This window comes from Perognathus longimembris, chromosome 4 (assembly GCF_023159225.1).
Source record: "Perognathus longimembris pacificus isolate PPM17 chromosome 4, ASM2315922v1, whole genome shotgun sequence".
Taxonomy (NCBI): Eukaryota; Metazoa; Chordata; class Mammalia; order Rodentia; family Heteromyidae; genus Perognathus; species Perognathus longimembris.
The window spans coordinates 29,154,979-29,168,755 of record NC_063164.1 but is presented as its reverse complement, the minus strand read 5'-3'; the positions used below and the strand labels follow the sequence as shown (position 1 = coordinate 29,168,755).

At 46.1% G+C, this 13,777-nt stretch overlaps 1 protein-coding gene, 1 long non-coding RNA gene and 1 pseudogene across 5 annotated transcripts in view; 2 read left to right on the top strand and 1 right to left on the bottom strand.

Annotated features, from left to right (window-relative positions):
• Positions 1–1,858: 1,858 nt before the first annotated feature.
• LOC125351000 lies at positions 1,859–1,958 on the top strand (annotated as a pseudogene).
• A 2,944-nt stretch (positions 1,959–4,902) lies between these two features.
• Cflar (CASP8 and FADD like apoptosis regulator) overlaps positions 4,903–13,777 on the top strand; it is a 36,917-nt gene continuing 28,042 nt past the window's right edge. The window contains exon 1 of one of the 4 annotated variants that reach the window (XM_048344965.1): positions 4,903–5,172. Coding sequence is in view for 1 of the 4 variants with exons in the window: in XM_048344969.1 (XP_048200926.1) it covers positions 6,989–7,107 (119 nt within the window). In the remaining 3 variants the exon portion in view is untranslated. Of the gene's footprint in view, positions 5,173–6,710; positions 7,108–13,777 lie in introns of those variants that run through there. The other 3 variants (XM_048344970.1, XM_048344969.1, XM_048344966.1) reach the window with 3 other exon arrangements.
• LOC125350406 lies at positions 12,902–13,263 on the bottom strand. Its single transcript, XR_007210737.1, has 2 exons — positions 13,148–13,263; positions 12,902–13,077 (listed from the first exon to the last, which is right to left on the bottom strand). It is a non-coding gene; the product is annotated as an uncharacterized LOC125350406 (long non-coding RNA).

The window sequence follows — 13,777 nt, the reverse complement described above, 5'->3', positions numbered from 1 at the left end:
AGTTAAGGTTAATAGTGACTGGAGTGGATAACAATGTGAATAACTGCTGGTTCTTTGTTCAGTGTGTGGGGGGAAAGAGAGAGACCAGAGACAGAGACAGAGACAGAGACAGAGACAGACAGAGGAAGAAGGATGAGGAGGAGAAAGAGGAGGAGGAGGAGGAGAAGGAGGAGGAGGAGGAGGAGGAGGAGGAGGAGGAGGAGGAGGAGGAGGAGGAGGAGGAGGAAGAGGAGGAGGAGGAGGAAGAGGAGGAGGAGGAGGAGTAGGAGGAGGAGGAAGAGGAGGAGGAGGAGGAAGAGGAGGAGGAGGAGGAGTAGGAGGAGGGGGAGGGAGGGAAAGAAAGAAGGAGGGAGAGAGAGAGTGCCTTGAGTGGTTCTGCCCTGGGCTGAGGGAACAGAACTGCTTGCTTCAGCCCTGAGTTTTGAAGGGCTATGATCTAAATTTCAGGCTGTGCAACGCCCCCCCCCCCCCAAAGTGGGGTAAGTGAATGATTAGAGATGGGAGAGTCTGTGAGGCCAAGAGGACGAAGCCACACAGAGACTCTCTATCTAGAACTCTGTGCATTTAACACCTGAAGTTCTAGAATCCAGTAACCTACCAGGGGCTGCTCCTCATCCATCACTCAAGGGCAAACTCAAGGGCAAGTTTCCAGCACTAAGCCCAGTGTTAAGGAGTGGCAGTTTCTAGAGGGATGTGGACAGTGACTTGCACAATATCATGTACCAGATACAGTCATTGTCTCAGGGCCACTGGGGACAGGGATAGGAATGGTATGGGGAAAGGGCTTTAAATGCTGGCCTTACTTGTCTGGCAAGTAGGAAGGCAATGCAGGCTCACAGTGTGGGCCAGAGAAAGCCCTCAGACAAAGAAACACACCTGCTAGGCTAGAAATCATGCTGGTATGGAGGACGGGGGTAATGCACGATGAACCTGGGTTAAATCCACTGTGATGAGTTCACTAACAGCCATGAAGGACTTCTACTCTCGATATCTGGGTGAGAGATGGTGATGGAGGTGCGAGGCCTGGATTTCTAGAAGAGTGGTACTGATCTGTAAGAAATGTTTCCTAGGTATATGAAAAAAAGTTAATTATATGTATACAATAATGAGCCTTATATAAATGCAAGGTATTCCACTAAATTAATTCTCAATTTGGCTATTATTCTCATTTTTAATTTTTTCTCTATTATGAACTTATAGGAATCATAGATTATATGCATTCATATTGGTGATATGTTTTAATTTTTTTTTGCCAGTTCTAGGGCTTGAACTCAGGGTCTGGGCTTTGTCCCTGAGCCTCTCTGTGCTCAAGGCTAGTGCCCCACCACTTGAGCCACACTGGTGATATGTTTTGATGTTTTGTGTGTTTTTTTTTTTTTTTTGTTTTTTTTTGGCCAGTCCTGGGCCTTGGACTCAGGGCCTGAGCACTGTCCCTGGCTTCTTCCCGCTCAAGGCTAGCACTCTGCCACTTGAACCACAGCGCCGCTTCTGGCCGTTTTCTGTATATGTGGTGCTGGGGAATCGAACCTAGGGCCTCGTGTATCCGAGGCAGGCACTCTTGCCACTAGGCTATATCCCCAGCCCCTTGTGTGTTTTTTTGTTTTTTTACAATTCTCACTTTGCTCTAGCAAAGTTTGACAACTATAAACTTTTGTTCCAATTCCTGTTTCATAAAATCCAGTAGTTTAGAAACAGCTGCTTACAGATAACACAGGATTTCAGAAAGATCAACTGACATGATTATCCAGGAATAGCCAGTACTGTGTCGCTAGTAGAAAGTGGAAATGGAGGCATCTGGATTTCTAGCAAGGCCAATTCTTTGCTTAGCAACATGCACCAGGCTTTTCCAAGAGATTCCTCTTAAGAGTTAGGCATATACTAAAATTGGAACAATACAGAGATTAGCATGGCCCCTGCGCAAGGATGACACACAAATTCGTGAAGTGTTCATATTTTTTAAAAAAAGATGTAAACAAACAAACAAACAAAAAAAGAGCTAGACAATCTGGCTTTGAACCCTAACTCTGCCCGGTATTACTAGTGTGTGACTTGAAGCTCTGGTTACTTGATATTTTGTCCTTTTGAACTTCAGGTTTCCTATTACTAAAACAGGGATAATGTTCCTGGCAAGAAGGTTACATGAGATTATTGTGTATACAGCACATGTTAATATGCCTAAGACAATAGTAGCTGCCACTTACTGTGTGCCTACATTCAAATGGTAGCTCCATAATAAAGGTAGCTTTGCAGGCCTCGGGGGATATGTGCATGAGAGACTCTCCTGTGGCGCCTGTGGGAAACAGCACTATTTTTAACTTCTGTGTTAGGCACTGAATCACTACGTACTCTTTTGTGTTTAGTTGCCTTCATGTAGTACAGAATTTTCTTCCCAGTTTATTATTTAAAATGTTCAAAAATGATAGGAAACCCAGAGTGCTTAAGAATTTATTTTGTGTGGACAAAAGGTTCCCCTGCTGTGGAACTGGAGAATGGAAGTAGGTCATGGCCAGCACAGGGCAGAGTATGACACAAAGATGCCACATTTGGACCCAGGCTTTGCCTCCATCTGTGTCACTGCCAACCCTGTGACATTGCTGGTGGCCTTCAGGCTCTGATGGTTTTTGTCTCCACTGATCTTGACCCCCTTCTCTCTGCATATGCTGTGCTCAACATGTTCTCTTTGTGTTTATAAAGGCAGGCAACAGACGGAACTCTGATGAAACATTGAAACATGGCAGAGCATGGATGGATGCAGAAACTAGAGAAACACAGGCAGGGATTTATGGTGGTGGAAAGAGAGAAATAAAATCCAGTTGAGGAAAAGAGGACTGTCAGGGCAGAACCAATAGTTCAAAACAAACCAAGGAACTGAAGTCTATGGAGAGACAGAATGAATGATCAGAAGGTGGGAGGTAAATCTCAAGAGTTGATCACTAATGTGAGAGAAGGATGGGTTTCAATAAGAGGCTTGAGAGCATCTGACTGCCATCAGTTATGTCTACTGGGTTAGGAAGCCTCATCATTTTACACCACTGTACACCAAAGTCCTTGGCAGCCTGGACTTCCTCTGCAGGCAGGAAACAAGAAGAGTCATGTCTGCAAATGTGACTAATTTCAAAGGAAAGCTGAAAATACTAATACTGAAAGTACTTCAAGGTTCTGCTTAGCCAGATCATCCACTGAAATGCTGAGAATGGATAAGATCCACTTAGGAGCTCAGACCATCCAGTCTACTTTCACTTGCCTGGACTTAAACAATCCACTTCATCAATGCAGAAAAATAAATGCACTTTGGCTAATTTCTCAGTTTACTGTTAGTGAAGAGACAAAGATGTGTGTATGTGAGCACACGTGTGTGTGCAAGTGCATGCATGTGCTGGTCTCGGGGCTTGAATTCAAGGCCTGGGTGCTGTCCCTGAGCTCAAGGGTAGCTTGTTACTACTTGAGCAAAAGCTCCCCTTCCACCGTGTTAGTTAATTAGAGATGAGTCTCATGGACATTGGTGCCATAGATTGCATACATAATATTGTATTCGGCTGTTCTCAAGTGTTTAAGGACAAACCCTTAATTAGGCCTTACACGTATACTTTACATATTATTAAAATTATTGTGCATTAAAATGCATTGTAGTCATGGGAGCAAGGTACTTGGAAACATTATTATATTATTACCACTTGCCACTGAAAACTGTCCACAAGAAGGACACCTTCTGTGGGAGTGACCACCAGACTCTCCCCGCGATAACTATCTGCTTTAAATGGTCCTAGACATCATTTCTCTGGTCCATAGACCTGTCCTGCTTGGGCTCACTCCCACACTATGGAGTGTATTCCCACTTTACTCTCTTTACTTTCACGACAACAAATGTGTTTCACTCAATTCTCTGAGATGCCAAATATGTGGAATGATAACTAATGGAGGCCACTGTCGGGTAACCCTATTCCTCAAAGGCCTGGGGTCCAACTCCTGCACCCACACACCACACAAAATCTTACCAAAAAAGTAAATAGAAAAATAAACATGAAGAATAAATAGATGGGGCTGAGAATGTGGCTTAGTGGTAGGTAGAGTGCTTGCCTAGCATGCATGAAGCCCTGGGTTTGATTCCTCAGCACCACATAAACAGAAAAGAAAAAGCCGGAAGTGGCGCTGTGGCTCAAGTAGTAGAGCTCTAGCCTTGTGCACAGAGAGGCTCAGGGACAGAGTTTAAGCCCCAGGATGGGCAAAAAAAAAAAAGGAAAAAGGAGAAGGAGGGAGAGGGAGAAGGAAGAGGAGGAGGAGGAAGAGGAGGAGGGGGAGGAGGGGGAGGAAGAAGAGGGGGAGGAGGAGGAGGGGGGAGGAGGAGGAGGAAAGAAGAGGAAGGAAGGAAGGAAGGAAGGAAGGAAGGAAGGAAGGAAGGAAGGAAGGAAGGAAGGAAGGAAGGAAGGAAGGAGATGGATCATCAACTGGGCACAGCCTGTAATCCTAGCTACTCAGGAACTGAGATCTGAGAATCCCAGTTCAAAGCCAACCTGGACAGAAAAGTCTGTGAGACTCCAATATCCAATTAACCATCAAATAGCTGGAAGTGGCACTATGGCTCAAGTGCTAGCTTTGAGCACAAAAAGCTCAGGCCCAGATCAGGCCATGAGTTCATGGCCCAGAAATGGCACAAAAAAACATGACCCCTGTCACCCTAGCTTCTCAGGAAGCTGAGATCTAAGGATTAAGGTTGGAAGGCTGCCAGCCAACTCGCCAGATTCTTACCTTCAATTAACCCGCAAAAAGCCACATGTAGAGATGTGGCTCAGCAGGTAGAGCAAAAAAGTCCAAGAGAGGGAGGCCCTGAGTTCGAGCTCCAGGCACACGTGCATGCCCCCCCCCCCACACACACACTCAGGCAATGGTTTCACTGGTATTTCAACTCTAAGGGGCTCTGGGGACCCCAAGATGGGGGTCTAGGGCCTCATAAGTCACCATCGGGTGTCAGACTGGCGCCGGGTGGGAGTAGGCCCAGAGCCCCGCGCTCGCAGGGAGCGGCGGGCCGGGAGGCGCCTTCGCTGGCAACCGGTCGCGCCACGTCAGCTCCGTGTTGCTTTCGGTTTCCTTGCCTCCATCTTGCCCGCGCCCGCCGGCCTCCGGGAAGTGAAGGCCCTACCGTAGCTGAGAGAGGACAGCTCCGGGCTCGTGCAGGTTTGTAGTGCCCTGCGCTGGGTGTGCGCGCTACCTCAGGCCCCATGCCTGGCCGCCGAGGTGCCCCATGCCGGGCCGCCGAGTGCCCCATTGCCGGGCCGCCGGGAGCCCCATTGTCGGGTCGCAGTGTTGCCCCATGCCCGGCCACCAGGGTGCGCCATGCCTGGCCGCCGTGGCGCCCCACGCCGGGCCGCCCAGCGGCGCCGTTTGGGGCCGGAGCTGGGACCCCGGGAGCCAGGGGAAGGGTGACGGCGGGCTGGGGGCGGCCTCGGAGTGCTCTGACCTCCGTCCCCCTCCCCCCAGCCCTCCTGGTCCGGGGCTTTCGGCCCCATTGGCTTCCTCCCAGCCGTGCGCGGGGAGGACCGCGTGAGGCCACAGGATCGGATGTATCCCAGGCCACCCCTCCCGCGAGCGCATTCCAAAGTTGGGGACGGGTCTCCAGCGTCGTGCAAACATTGATGAAAACGGCCTGGAGAGGCGCTCGGTGCCTGGGAGGCGCGGGCAAAGGGATGGGGAGGTCGGCGAGGACGGGACCGCTGTGCGTTGTGCGGGGCGGCACGCTCCGGTCCTCCGCGGGAGACTCGGGTCCTCCCACCCCCACCCCCACCCCCGATTTTTGTTTACCTTTTCCCAACAAGCGTGGGGAAGTGGGCCCGGGGTTGTTACCGGACATGTGTATTTGGGCAAATGACAAGGAACATTCGAGGGCTAGACTGGAAGGAACCTGTCCAAGCCTTCCTATAAACCCGTTTCTGCCACTGCTCCCACCCGACCTGAAAGGACCCTCGGCTGGGTCTGGGTTTGGACTAAAGGACGTGTTCTTTTTCCCATCAAGGAAGGAAACACAAGAGGACCAAAGCCACCGGGGTCCAAGTTTGACTCGTTCAAGGAAGCAGGAAGTGACCCTTGGGTTGCTGACACTCCCGCGTCAGTAGATGAGTTGACTTTTGAAATTGGCTCTTGCCCTACCAGAGTGGAGAAACTCGTTCCTGGGTGATGCATGGCGTGTGTTTGTTCTGAACCTTGACTTGCTAAGGAGTCTCGAATCGAGCGAGTTCAGATGATGGCGACAGAGGGTTTTTTTTTTTTTTGATATTTTTCTCTCTTGTGTTTCCCCTAGATTATTTGACAAGTTTGGTTGACAATTCCCCCCCCCCCCACTTTCCCCACCCTAAATGGCTCAAACGAAGATTTAAAGAGGGGGGAAAGAAACAAGAACGAACGAGAGACGGAAGGGAGGGAGGGAGTTAGTTGGGGAGATCTGAATGTTTCTCAAGTGGGGAGTGTTTATTTGTGCTTAAGTTTGACCCTGGCTTTGGGGTTTGAATGTTACACGGCCTTTTCTCGGCTTGTCGGTGTCCCGTGGAGCCCTAGCCCCTGCCTCCCTTAGGTCGGTTGCCAGGGTGCGTGCGCCCGGCCCTCGGCTTCTGCCCAAGGGGTCGGGGCGCCGGGTGACTCCCGGGCCACGTCGGCCGAGTTGGCCCAGGGCGGTGGGGGGGGGGGGGGTGGAGGGGAAGGGCGGGGCCAGTGGAGAAGGAAGCAGGCGTGGCGTCCGGATGCGCCGCCGCCCTTCCTGGGAAGGCCTGGGGTCTCCAGCGTCCCCCGATGGTGTCAGTGGCCCGCAGGGCGTCCGCAGGCTGTCGTGGCGTCACGCACCCTCGCGTGTGCGGGGATTTCAGCCTGGGCGGGGGAATTGGGGGAATTGTGCTCAACTGCACGCCCAGCTGGGCGCGTCTTCGGGGCCGGCCTCAGGGAGGAGGCGTGCTGGGGCTCGGCCGTCAGTTTCCAGGACGCCTGGTGGGGAGGCCGCCTCTGGATGCCTCGGACCCTTTACCTCAGTTTCTCTTCCGCTCCCGAGCATTTCCAAATCCGGTTTTCCCGAGGACGGGCAGCGTTGGGGGTCAGTCCCCAGAGGGAAGAGCCGGCGGCCCCGGCGTGAGTACCCTGAGCGCCCTGCCACCCTCTCTTCCAGCTCTTCCCCAGGCTGGGGCACCTGAGATTCGGGGGAACAACTGGGGCACGCCCCCCTCCCACCTCTGCCGAAAAGGACGGGGCTCCCTGCTTCCGGCCTTTTATCCTTTCTGTGAACTTTCTGGGGTCTTTTAAATCCCAGGGAGGGGCTCCATTTGGGGACGACAGCTTCCTTTCCGAGTCTCTTGCTTGCAGAGTGTCATGGGCTGATTAAACTCGTATTTATGGACTCAAGTGCGTCCTTGCCTTTAATTCAGCGTAATCCTTGCAATAGTTAGAGCTCCCGTGGTCCAGGCTGAGTTCTGTGTGCCGCCACCATACCTCAGCAGAGTGGTTGGAAAGGCCAAGCAGGGTGAGCAGCGCAGGCCAGGCCCGCTGACAGCTGCTCCCCCACCCCCCCCCCACCCCCAGCCTGCTGGGCCAAGGGACAGCCCGCATGGCAATGCCCTATCTCTCCTCATTCCCTCCTGTGATCTCCTCCTTGGTCTGCACACCTCAACTCAGGGCTCTCCTGCCTGTGTCCCCTCACAAACTCCATAGTTACTGCACTTTCACTTCTCAAAAAGCTTTGCAATCGGGTTGTAATCTAACTACCTGAGTTAAACAGCTGCAAAGCTACATAAAGAAAGTCCCTTCCCCCTCCAGTGCATTCCCTAGAGATAAACAAAGGTTGAGTCTTGTGGGCATTTATACACATGACACTTTAGAAAATATCTATTTTACTCTCTCCTTTCCTGGTATGATACTGTGTCTATGAACTGTATTTCAGAACTATTCTGTTCCACTCAAATGTTTCCTACATGTATCATCCCTCCTCCTTGGTGTCAATGTTTTTAATGATCTTGCTCTAATGCCCATATTTTGTTGTTGTTGAGAATGTTGCATAACTTAGGTTTCATTCTTCTGCTTGTTTAGATGCCCTGAATGTTTGCTCTCCCTCAGTTCTTGGGTAAGAGAAGTAATTTATTTGATCAAACAAATATTTAAAATAAAGACACACACAGAGACTTGTAACTATTACAAGACTCTCTGTATGCGTCTAGTCTTGTAGCTATTTACATATACACATACGTAAATGCTCTTGTAAATATATATATATAGTGTCTTATGTAAATATTGTAAATGTGTGTATGTGTTCTTGAATCTTTTTCTGACAGGACCATTAACTACTTAAAAAATTAGTATGTATTAATTGTACAAATTGAGGGCCTTTATTTATTTTTTGTCAGTCACAGGACTTGAACTTTAGGCCTGGGTGCTGTCCCTGAGCTCTTCTGCTCAAGGCTGGTGCTCTACCACTTTGAGCCACAGCTCCACTTCCAGTTTTCTGGTGGAGACTAGAGCCTCATAGACTTTCCTGCCTGGACTGGCTTTGAACAAGGATTCTCAGCTCTCAGCCTCCTGAGTACCTAGGATTACAGGTGTGAGCCACCAGCCCCGGGCCTAAAGTAAGGGCTTTTATTGTGTTATTTCCATGCATGAATATACTTTGATCACATTCATTACTTTTATTTCTCTTTCTCCTCTTTCTCTTTTCTCCTCTCTCACTTCCCTGGAATCTTTTCAGATAACATTGTCTCCTCTGTTCTGTATTTATGGCTTTTCTTATCAATACTTTCTCTGTATATGGCCATGTAAGTTCTTACCTATAACTAACAGTTTCCTCATTGCCTTTTCTTTCTACCCTTAAAAAAATTAGTTTTTGAGACAGGGTCTTACTATATATCCTGGAACTTGTGATCCTTCTTACTCAGCTTCCTGAGTGCTGAGATTACAGAAGTATAACACCACACCCAGAGATCTTATTTCCTTATTTGTCTGTTTATTTAATTTTTTGACAACACCAGGTTTTCGAGCCCAGGGCTTCCTGCTCACTGGCCCAGGTGTTGTCCCTGAGCTCAGCTCAAGGCTAGCGCTCTACCACTTGAGCTACAGCTCCACTTCCAGTTTTCTGGTGGTTAACTGGAGATAAGAAAGAGTCTTAGGGACTTTTCTGCCTGGGCTGGCTTTCAACAGCGATACACAGATCTCAGCCTGCTAAGTGGCTAGGATTACAGGCATGCACCACCAGCACCCAGCTTTATTTTATTTTTATTTTTAAAAAGGATTTTTATTTTTATTTTTTGCCAGTCCTGGGGTTTGAACTCAGGGCCTGAGCACTGTCCCTGGCTTCTTTCTGCTCAAGGCTAGCACTCGAGCCACAGCGCCACTTCTGGCATTTCTCTCTCTCTCTCTCTCTCTCTCTCTCTCTCTCTCTCTCTCTCTCTCTCTCTATATATATATATATATATATATATATATATATATATATATATATATAGATGGTGCTGAGGAATCAAACCCAGGGCTTCATGTACATGAGGTGAGCACTTTATCACTAGGCCATATTCCCAGCCCCTCAAAAATAATTTTTAAAGTTAGATCTTTGTTTTAGAGGCACTTGTAGAATGATCTCCTGCCTGAGTGCTTCTGAATTTGAGTCAGTCAAATTCCCTACAACAATGGTCAAAACAATGTGGAGATGGGTTTAAAAAATTAACCAATTACTGTAGCATTTACTGAGCACCTACTGGCGCTAGGTAATAGAACTACACAGAAATACTCCCTCTTCTGGGTGGAGTTTCTTTTCTAGTAGGAGGAGAGAGATAGTTTAAAAAAAAAAAGCTGTGCAAAAAATCTTGGCCATGATACACTATTAAACCCCAGAATTCAAGCTTTATGCTTGACTTGAGTTTCACTCTTAACTCCAGAGTTATTTTATTTTATGTTGCCAGTCCTGACCTGAGTCCAAGAAAGCAACCCTGGCTTCTTTTTGTTTAAGGCCAGCAGTCTACTACTTGAGCCACAGTGCCACTTCTGGCTTTTTCCATATATATGGTGCTTAGGAATTGAACCCAGGGCTTCATGTATGCAAAGCAAGCACTCTACCACTAGGCCATATTCCCAGCCCCTAGAGTTATTTTAATCTATCTGAAAATAACAAGTCTGTGCTCGTAAGTGGGCTGGTGGGCCTAAAATGTGGTGGCACAGGAGAATTCTATATATAATACAATATCATACCCTGGAGATTCTATGTCAACTGTTGTCTGCCTAGGCCTTCTGGAAACAAGCTGGCTATCATTCAGCATGAATCTGAATGAGTCTGTCCCTTGAACTATCCTTGCATCACTAGGATGAAACCAACTTGACCACAGTGTATGAATTTTGCAAATATTTCATTAGTTTTACATCTATGTTCATCAAAAAGATTGGTTTGTAGTTCTCTTTTTATTAAGTCCCTGTCTGGTTTTGTGAAGAGTGTACTGACTTTTGATTGTAGAATTTAGTCCATTAGTATTGAGTGTTTGAAAATTGAGAAGTATGCAGTAGCTTCTATCATCTTCCTTTTCAACTTTGGTTCTGTATCTCCTATGTTTATTGATCTGGCAAGATCTGTTATCTCCATTTTTCTCATGTTCATGTTCTCTGTATATAAGATGTCTTTAAGTATGTTCTATAGTGCTGTTTTAATGTTGACAAGTTCTTTTCTTTTTTCCTGGGATGTTTTATTTACCTTGTGTTTATGAATAAAAGCTTGGCTGGATAGAGTATTTTGAGTTGACAGTTGTTTGTGTTCAGAACTTGAAATACATTATTCCAATCTCTCATTGCTTTTATGGTTTCTGTGGAGAAACCTGCAGTTATCTGAAAGGCTTTCCTTTGTAAGCAACCTATCTTTTCTTATGTACAACCTTTCATATCCTTTTTTATGTCTGTGCTTGATATTTTAACTATAATATATGGTGAATGGATTCTTTTCTTTTCTTTTTTCTTTCTTTCTTTCTTTCTTTCTTTTTTTTTTTTTTTTTTTTTTGGCCAGTCCTAGGCCGTGAACTCAGGGCCTGAGCACTGTCCCTGGCTTCTTTTTTGCTCAAGGCTAGCACTCTGCCACTTGAGCCACAGCGCCACTTCTGGCCATTTTCTGTATATGTGGTGCTGAGGAATCGAACCCAGGGCCTCATGTATACAAGGCAAGCACTCTTGCCACTAGGCCATATTCCCAGCCCGAATGGATTCTTTTCTGATCTTTCTGTTGGATGTTCTAAAAGCCTCTTGTACCTTTTTCAAGATATGCAAAGTTTTCTGTTACAATCCTATTAAAATATGTTGTCAGTCTTCCTTCTCAAGTACATGCAAACTCCTTTCATAATTACTGGATTTTTTTTAATATACTTACTTCCTTTCTTTCTATTATATCTACTTTGTCTTCAATCCTAAAAACTCTGTCTTTCTACTTAGTGCAGTAGATTTGTAGGTCTCACAGGAGATTTAAAAAAATGTGTGGCTCTAGATCCGAAGCTGCATCTGTAGAACTCTAGCCTTAGTGGCACCTCCCACCCAGCCCAGGAGCCATTAAATAAGGTTTTTTGTTTGTTCATTTGTTTGTTTTTTGATTCAATAATTGTTCATGTATGCTAGACTCTGTCTGCTTTGCCTGGTGTCCTCACTTAAGCTATATTTCTTTGCTAAAGCATTGTACCTCCAGTTGATCAGAAGAGACTGACTTTCCTCCATCTGCAGTAGCCATCTTTCTTTTTCCCTTGGTAATGAGTTTATGGATGCAGCAAATACCTTCCAGTATCCTATGTCTTTTTCCTAGTAAAGTGACTAGAGTGACAACTCATCCAGATTCATTGGGTATTAAACTTACATTATCTCATACAATATTTTTGAGGTTATTAGAGAGAAAAATACTAATCTACATACAGAGGACTAGGTTAAGCTTAGAAAGACACTTTGAAGATAGAATAGATTTCACAGTGTAGACTAAAGGGAGGTGAGGGGGCTTCCTAAGTGGAGGCAAATGTTGAAGCCAAGATGATGGGACAGACAAACATCTCCAAGAAATAATATGGTGTTTGTTTATCTAGAGTTAGATTGTGAGTTAGACAGAAGTAGGGATGATACTCAGTGATAAGGCTCTCCATGGGAAGTGAGGTGCTACTACATCAACTGGACCAAGTTATATTGCTCCTAGTGACTCTCTCTGTTCATGTTGTTGTATCCAATTAGAAAATCCACAATCTCCTTGGCCATTCTGTGATTACTGTCTGCAGACTATCCACCACTGGTATAAACCATACAGGTTATTGAAAGTATTATTAGATCGGAATTTGAGGGAGCTTCCTTTAGAGTTACAACAAAATGTCACAGTCTGGGTAATTAATAAAGAACAGAAAGTCACTTCTCAAAATTCTGGAGATGACATTAGGTGAGGGCTCTCTGCCTTTAAGGTGTCTAAAGCAGCACTCTAGGAGAGAGGAGGAACACTGTATCCCCACATTATAGAAGGCAGAAGGGCAACAAAGGAAATGATCTTTGTGAGGGCACCTAATCCCATTCACAAGGCAGGACTTTTCATGATCAATCACCTCTTAAAGTCCCCACTTCTTAATTCTCTCAATTTGGCAACATCATACCAGCCTCATCAAATAACTGTAAAATCTAAAATATAAAAATATCTTCTTATTTTATGTTACTTTATAGTTGGAATTATTCATTGTGGAGAAATTTGTTATGACTGAAATGCCCTACTTGAGCAACCAAATAATTTCTATTGCATGGTTTTAGACACTGGTTTATAATGATGGTTAGTACTATCACATCCTGGAAAGTATTTACTGTTTCAACCATGTTTGAATGCATATCTGTAGCAGTACAGAGGTCAGAAACCATGATGTTTTACATTGTCATTATCAGTAGTTCAAGGAAGGGTACACAATGGCTTTTCAGGTACAATCTTGGGCATAAAATATCTATAAGTAAGAGATTTTTTTTTCATTAGCTGCTCAAATGGTTGTACAGAGCCAATACCTGTGGGTCCTGCACAACAGCTTCACTCCCCAGTTAGGTTTGTGGAGTTGCTATGGCGTTTGTCCACTCAACAGGCATGACCTTGTAGCATGTCTAGTACACATCAAGATTATTCAATCAAAAAACAAACAAATGAACAAACAAACATGACCTTGCTTCATGCTAAACCCTGACCCACTTGAAAGCTGGACAGAGAATGGAATGTTAAGTATGTCTTTGTACAGGCTGGTTGCTATGCTGCGGTGTACAGGCAACCTTATGTACTTTGGCTACCAGATGACTGGGAGGTAATTAACAGTCTATGAGGCAGGTTGAAGAGTCAGACCAAAGTTACTTCTTCATTTTTGGTAGTATTGGAGTTTGAACTCAGAGCCTCATACTCTCACATAGCTTCTTCCGCTTAAAGCTGGCACTCCCATTACTTGAGCCACACCTCCATCTCTGCTTTTTGTTAATTGGAGATATGAGTCTCTCAGATTTGTCTTCCAGGGCTTTGAATTTCAGTCCTCAGAATTAAGCTTTCTGAGTAGCCAGGATTACAGGTATGAGCTGCCAGGACCCAGTAAAAGTTACCACTTTTTACTGCCACTATAGTGGTGCTGAGTGCCAGAAAGGTGTGGCAAGTGTCTTCCTAGAGTTTTGTATGGGGTGGTACCAAGAAGTTACTGGCCAAGCCTGTGGAGCTTGTCTCAAGAAGACTTCATCCAACAGGGGGTGCTTTGCCTGAAAGATGAGGGGGTTTTGCTAGACAGGTAAGTGGAGCGAGTAATCTAGGCAAAGG